Source organism: Echinops telfairi, unplaced genomic scaffold (assembly GCF_000313985.2).
Source record: "Echinops telfairi isolate 266 unplaced genomic scaffold, ASM31398v2 ScPeMD7_2291;HRSCAF=2852, whole genome shotgun sequence".
NCBI classification, from domain to species: domain Eukaryota; kingdom Metazoa; phylum Chordata; class Mammalia; order Afrosoricida; family Tenrecidae; genus Echinops; species Echinops telfairi.
In genome coordinates this window covers 46,201,386-46,208,372 of record NW_022106189.1, presented here as the reverse complement: position 1 = coordinate 46,208,372, position 6,987 = coordinate 46,201,386, and the positions used below count along the sequence as shown (strand labels likewise).

At 58.0% G+C, this 6,987-nt stretch overlaps 1 protein-coding gene across 2 annotated transcripts in view; it reads right to left on the bottom strand.

Annotated features, from left to right (window-relative positions):
* Positions 1–6: 6 nt before the first annotated feature.
* Positions 7–6,987, bottom strand: part of IRF8 (interferon regulatory factor 8) — a 14,323-nt gene continuing 7,342 nt past the window's right edge. Inside the window, exons 3-8 of one of the 2 annotated variants that reach the window (XM_045293773.1) lie at positions 5,719–5,807; positions 4,872–4,977; positions 4,472–4,522; positions 2,776–3,162; positions 2,308–2,423; positions 7–1,596 (exon numbers count right to left, since the gene is read on the bottom strand). In XM_045293773.1, coding sequence (XP_045149708.1) covers positions 1,423–1,596; positions 2,308–2,423; positions 2,776–3,162; positions 4,472–4,522; positions 4,872–4,977; positions 5,719–5,807 — 923 coding nt within the window. In that variant the 3' untranslated portion in view covers positions 7–1,422. The remainder of the gene's footprint in view (positions 1,597–2,307; positions 2,424–2,775; positions 3,163–4,471; positions 4,523–4,871; positions 4,978–5,718; positions 5,808–6,987) is intronic. The other variant, XM_004704518.3, reaches the window with a different exon arrangement.

Here is a 6,987-nt window from a genome sequence, read left to right as displayed (position 1 = left end):
CTACACCAGCAACTGCTAATAGTGGAGAACACTACACCAGCATGTGCTAATAGTGGAGAACACTACACCAGCATGTGCTAATAGTGGAGAACACTTTCAGAGAGCGCCAGGTGTGTTCTGATCGTGTAGGGATTGAAAGTGACTTCACAGGGTAAAGCCTGATGTGGTGTGCGAACTACGTCCGCCCCTGCATGGAGAGTTGGTGAGAGTCTATGAACTGTCCCAGGACCACTGAGCCAAGCCACTGGCTCTTCCTCCGAGTATACATCGGACATGGCTTGGGGTAGAGAAATGCATTCTGTTTGAGTAATAAATAGGGACGGTCCTCTGAAGTTAAATCTGGGACTTCTTCACCGGGATCCCACTAACTACAGCCACCTTGGTTGGAGAGTAGCATTTGGTGCAAGGTGGGGCCCCTTGAACCTTGAGGACTATTAGGGACCCAGAAACGAATGGGTCTTCAATGGAAGGAATTTCTCCTGCCCCAGTCCACCCGGGATCCACAGGGACAATCCAGCAGTGACAAGCTGGCACGTCTTGCCCACATCTCCCAGCCCACACCACCCTTGGCCATGCACCAGACCACCACCAGGGGATGAGGGGTGGCTGGACCAAAGGCACCATCGAATGCTTGTGGGAACACGATGGCCGTTTTAAAGGTGTCATTGAGATCCTGCCCTCTTAAGGAATAAAAAGAGATTCAAAGCACTTTACAATAGGGCAATTCGAAGTGAAAACTATATTCAAAACAGATCATTTACCAAGTAGAAAAGAGACAGGAATCCGGGAGAATTTCATTACAGAAATGAAAGGGGCGGGGGTGTACGTGTGCCAGGAGTAAAGCTCCAAGCTGCCTGGGAAGAGTCACCAAGGAGGAGCTGGCATTGTCTGAGGGTAAACCAGCCCCTGCCAGGCTACCTAGAGATGGAGATGCTTCCTGTCCCGAAATCCCAGGGAGATCCACCTCCTTCCAACAGGACAAGAGCTGTGCCTGTGACCAGAGATAACAACCCAAGCCGACCTTGTCCCTCACATGCGGGCCTCCCACTCCGGCTCTCTCACCTGGAAGCAGGACTTGCTACTAAGGATGAACATAGAGTCTTTGGAAATTGTCACAAATCCCCAGTCACACAAGAAACCATAGCAACTAATGATATTTGGGGAGGAGGTGGGAGGTGCTGGGGGGCAGGGGGTGGGGGAGAATGTCAGCACGGGTTAGAGTGCCAGTCCCCAGACCATCTGGTGTCATTTTTCCACCATTTGCATCCAGAAAGCAGCTGCTTCCCAGGCCAGACCTCCAAGAAGGCCCTCGTGGAATTAAGAGCCAAGGGAGGTGCCAGGTAGGAGGCAGCCCGCCCTCTAACAATTACAGCAGTGACTGCAGAGGGGGACGAGTCCAGGTGGAGGGGTGCCCACAGAGACTTAGACGGTGATCTGTTGGTTTTCTCTGAAAAAGGGTCTCTGGTGCGAGGCACAGATCTCCGGGAACATTCGGAAGACAGCGTCTGCCGACGGCTCTTCCGGCACCTGCACCAGCGAGCCCGCGCAGCTCTTCCCGGCCTCCTCCACCAGTTGCCGGGTGTAGAGCTGCTCAACCTGTGGGAGCGTGTGCAGGTCAGGGGAGCAGAGAAGCCAGCCAGCCTCCCGGCTTCCCCAGCCCAAAGCCACTGTCACCCCCGCCAGGTGAGTGCCAACCCAGTGTGTCCAGAGCGCGGGCACAGGAAAGAAGGGTAGTCCGTGCTCCTGCAGAGACCCCGGTGTAACCTCCCTCCCCAACACACACACACACACACACACACACACACACACATACACACACATACATGTGCATACGCACATATACACGAGTACACACATGTACACATGCATAAACACACATGCGTGTATATATATGCATACACACACATATACATACACATACACACATACATATCCAGATACATACACACCTATATGCACATATACATACATATGCACATGCATACACATACACACATGCATACACACACACACATACATTTACACACACACATACACCTGTCTCAGGCTGGCTGGCCCATACCCAGAATTCCACGCTTCGAGTCTGATTCCAGGAAGGACATGTAAAGCACTAATCCATCCATTAGAACTTGAAGCAACTAAATGAGTGGAACCTTGTGGAGAAGACAAATCCTCTCCCATGGTGAGCCTCAGAACATACGGAGCAGAGGGGCTCAGAGGGGTGAGGGTGGCATCCCCTTCTGGGCGGCCTCTAGCCGGGGCAGAAAGCACACTGGGGAGGGCCACCTGGGGGCTGCCTGCCCTCACCTGCACGAGGATGAGCTTGGAGCGCAGAGGGGCCATGTCAGGGAACTCCTCGCCAAAGCACAGCACCACCCTGCTGTCCGGGAGCCGGCCCTGGCTGTTGTAATAGTGCTGCAGCTCTGCAGAGAGACACACCGGGCTTGCACACAGGGCCGGAGCGGGGCGGGGGCCCAGTTCCCACCACCCACCTAGAGGAGGGAGGCCCTGCCAGAGTCAAGCAGGGTCTCACACGGCAGGCCTGAGGGTCAGATGGGAGCCATGCACCTGCTGGATCACCCCCTGCTGCTGTCAAATACTTAGGACGCACTTGGAGCAGTTGCTAACTCTCCCAACAACCCAGCAGTGAAGACACAGGCCCGGGGTGCCTCCGAGTCAGGGCCCAGGGCCAGGTGAGTAGGGCCTGTCCCCCAGGGCTGCCCCTCCAGCCTGCCCACCCCCACCTCAGGGCTCCTTGCTGCCAAGGGTACAGACCTCGGAAGAACAGGCCGGTGTCGAAGACCTTGACCACCTTGTCGCGCTCCAGCTTGTTGGGTCTGTCCTTGCAAGACACCGCGTTGCCGCTGTAAAACACACGGCCCTGGCACTGCCGCTTCACCAGCACGCCCTGCCCGCTGCTCTGCAGGATGACGCCCCGCTCCAGGTGCCCGAAGAGCTTCTGCGTCACCTGCCGCTGCCGCTCGCTGGGGATGACGTCGGCCGGTGGGAAACGGATCAGCTCCAAGCCCTCGGGGGTGTACAGCTTGGTGCCCAGCAGGCTCGGCGGGCTCAGGGAGAGGCGGCAGCCCTTGGGGCAGCTGGTCGTGGCCTGGCCCACCAGCTTGCCGCCGTAGTAGAAGCTGATCACCATCTGGGAGAAGGCTGCGGGACGAGAGGGGGACAAGTGAGGGCCTGGGGGCTCGGCAGCCTTATGTGCAGAATGCCAGAGTCCTCAACACCCTCTGCTGCTCCCCACAGGGATGGAGGCTCGAGTCCTTGCAGAGGCTCCTGTGAAGACGGGCCTTCCGAAAAGCAGCCAGGGCACAGCCTGCAGGGCACAGCCCTGCTGTGACGTGTGGGCCAGGGGCGGGGGCCGGGCGCCAGGTGTCAGCAGCCACTTGATGGCAACTGGATGGTTAAACCCAGGTGGGAATGAAGCTGACGGCCAAAGGGGAGAACCTACCAGCAACATCCTTACTACATCTTTACCACCACCACCCTCAATCTCTGCTATCACGGCCATTACCTTCACCACCACCATCCTCACCTTTATCATCACCATGATCACCATCTCCACCCCTTACCCCCACAATCATCTTAGCCATCGCCAACATTTCTGCTACCGTAGTCTTCGGCATCATCGAAACCACCATCATCATCTTACCATCCTTATCATCACTGCTATTGTAGCCACCATCACCATCACCATCCTCATCCCTTCCAGGAGAACCATCCCTCCACCACCTTCACACACACACCCCACAGACATCAGAGTTGTCATCACCACTGCCATGCTCATCACTCTATCCCAACCATCATGACCACCACCACCACCATCTTCACCACCACCATCGTCCCAACCATCATGACCACCACCACCACCATCTTCACCACCACCATCGTCCCAACCATCATGACCACCACCACCACCATCTTCACCACCACCATCTTCACTATGCTTACCATCAGCATCAATGCTAACAGCACGATCAAAACCCTCCACTGCCATCACCATCATCCCCAGCAGGATGGACAAGTCATTGAGAAACCAGGCTCCTTCCAGGAAGCTGTCATACTCACCACGCCAGGTGAGAGGTGAGGTAGGGGTTACTGACGGCCCCCTTTCAGAAATGAGGAGCCTGAGGTGAGAGGGCCTCACCACCCCCACACTTGGATCACGCCACAAGGATCGAGCTGGGCCACAACCTGTCCCCTTGCTCTCCCTTCCTCGACATAGGAAGACATGCTCCTGGCTTGCTCTGGCGGGACCCCAGGCACAGTGACCGAGCCTCTGCTGCTTGGACTGACCCATAAAGGGGCGCAGCGAGCCAGACCACGTGCTCCCAGACAACAGCGTGGAGTCGAGTCCCTCGTTTCCGATGCCTAACTGAGCTCGCACAGAGATTTCCGTAACCCCGCCCACACCACTCGGACCCCTGCCATCCCCAGCCCTGCCCCAGGACTTCCATACCTGAGTGGTGGGTGTCGTAGGCAGAGTACCCCGTCACCAGAGGCAAAGCTGCTGGAGGAAGAGACAAGCCAATGGAGACTGCCCCAGCTGCTCTGCAGGGAGGGAGCCCCCCAACCCCCCTTCTCCAAGAGCTGCTTCAGCAACCACAGATGCTTGGAGGAGTTCGCTGTAGCCCTGTTCCCCATTCCCAGGAATGAGGGGGACGGGGCCCACTCTCATCTGACAGCCGCCCCCCCCCCTCCGGAGGGCAATGGGGTGGGGGCACAGGGCCCTCCTGGTCAGGTCCACGTCTCCAGCAACCCCAGACCAGTCACCCCAATGAAACAGCCCTGGGAGCAGCGGGGAGGGTGCGCCCCAGCATGGGCAACGGATGGAGCAGGCGAGGGCCACGGACACTCACCTGGGCCAGCTTGCTGTGCCCACCAGTCGGGGAGGAACTGGCTCCTGCAGGCCTCGGGCGGGGAAGGGCTCCGCTTGATCATGCCCATGTAGTCGTCCACGGAAGGCTAGGGGTGAGAGAAGGGCCACTGTCACCACCTTGTCCTGAACAAGCCCATGCCAAAAGCCAAACTTACAGGCATCGAGTCAACCCCACCTCACAGCAAACCTGCTGGGCAGGTCGGCACTGCCCCTGGGGTTTCTGAAGCCGCCACTCTTTGCTGGGATGGGAGAAAGCCTCCTTTTTCTCCCTCAGAGCAGCTGGTGGTTTAGAACTGCTCACTGACTCCATGATCCATAGCCCATCATGTAAGCCACAGGGCCACCAGGGCTCCTTGTGTGCCCAGCAGAGGCAAGATCCACGGGCTGCGTCCACAACGGCAGCCACAGACCCACTGGCGGACAGCTAACACTCCAGGTGGGGTCTGAGGCCGACGAGCAGCTGTTGGCCGTGTCGGGACAGGGGTGGCCCCAGAGGCAGTGGCCATTTGAGGGGTCAGCCCATCCCTTGCATATCCCCGAGCAACACAGGGGCACCGGCCTTGGCTCCTGGAGACCCCGCATGGGCCAGGGGAGAGCCAGGCTCCAGGGTCTCCAGGGGCTGGCCTTTCAGAAGCAGGTCACAGGGCCTTTCTTCTGACGCATGCTGAGGTGGCCTTGACCCTGCAGCCTTGGCTGCTGGGACGCCCGCCCGTCGGGAGCGGTGGAGGCACGCTCCAGGGAAAGCTTAGCAGGGCGGCACGGCTCCTTCCCAAAATCCACGTGGCCTCCGGGGCCAGGTGAGACCCAGGCAAGTGACCTCTGCTCACCTCCTTAACGAGGTCATCCATCTCAGGTCGTCCACTCTCCATCTCGGCAACCTCGCTCACACAGCCGGGGACCACCACACCCAGTTTGCCTGCAGAGGGAGACCCCGGCAGAGAGAAGCTGTGACAAACAGCCCTTGGATAGGGCTGGGGGTGGGGGGGAGGGTCTGGCGCGCGCGGAAACCCAACCACGGCCGAACCCTATTGACGCTGGTTGCTCGGGCTGTGTGCTTGAGGGAAGCGGAGCAGGCCAGCGACCTGCCTGCTTTGGGAACAACCCCAACTTTTCCTTCCCACGCGCCAGTCATCAGCTCAGCAGGCCAAAAGGGAGAAGTTGGCTGTTGTTTTTTAATGTTGTGCTATGTGTGTGCGTGTGCGTGTGTGTGTGTTTCTTTTCCCCTGAGACTTCCAAAGGGAAGAGTAGTGCCTTAGTCTCTTGCTTCTGTTTGTTGAGGTGGACACTACATCTTGACCAAGGACGACTTGGCAGTGAGCGGTCACTGCCTGGCAGAAAGATTGTCTGCTCCTATAAAGATCAGCAGGAACCCGATGGAGCACCTCTCTGAACTGGCATCGACTCCTGACCCAGGCTCCTACGGGCGGCCGCATAAGAGCGGGTCTTTCTGTCTTCCCTGTGGGGTGTGTGGTGAAGCCCTGGGTTGTGTGTTGGGCCACCCTCCACAATGTCAGCGGTTCAAACCCACCAGCCACTCTTTAGGAGAATGATGAGGCTGTCTGCTCCCTTAGAGGTGCACAGCCTGCTGAACCCACCAGGGCAGTTGACCCTGCCCTCTCGGGTGGAATCGGCTGAAGGTAGTGAGAGCGGGCGGTGAGGCATGCATGCAAATACACAGCGTACATTTGGAAAGGCCGAAGAGAGACTTCCTGCCCACCCAACTTGACAAAAGGACCCCAGCCTGCAGACACCCCCCTTGCCGGGACGCTTTGAGCGCCGTCAGAAGGAACGCTGGCAGTGACTGGAGATCCCCACCACAATGACAGGCTTGGGGACCCACCGGCCGTTCCCTTCCCCTGACGTAAAGGGCTGCTAGGAGTCAGATGTAATTCCCCGGCAAGCACGCTGTTCCCATCGATACAAGTGCGTGGAGAGAAAGCGAGCCGTACCAGTATGTACTCTGATTCAGGCGTCCTCAAACTGCGGCCCGCGGGTCCCATGCGGCCCGCTGAGGACATTTATCCGGCCCGCCAGGTGTTTTTGCCCCATTTGTTTTTTTACTTCAAAATAAGATATGTGCAGTGTGCATAGGAATT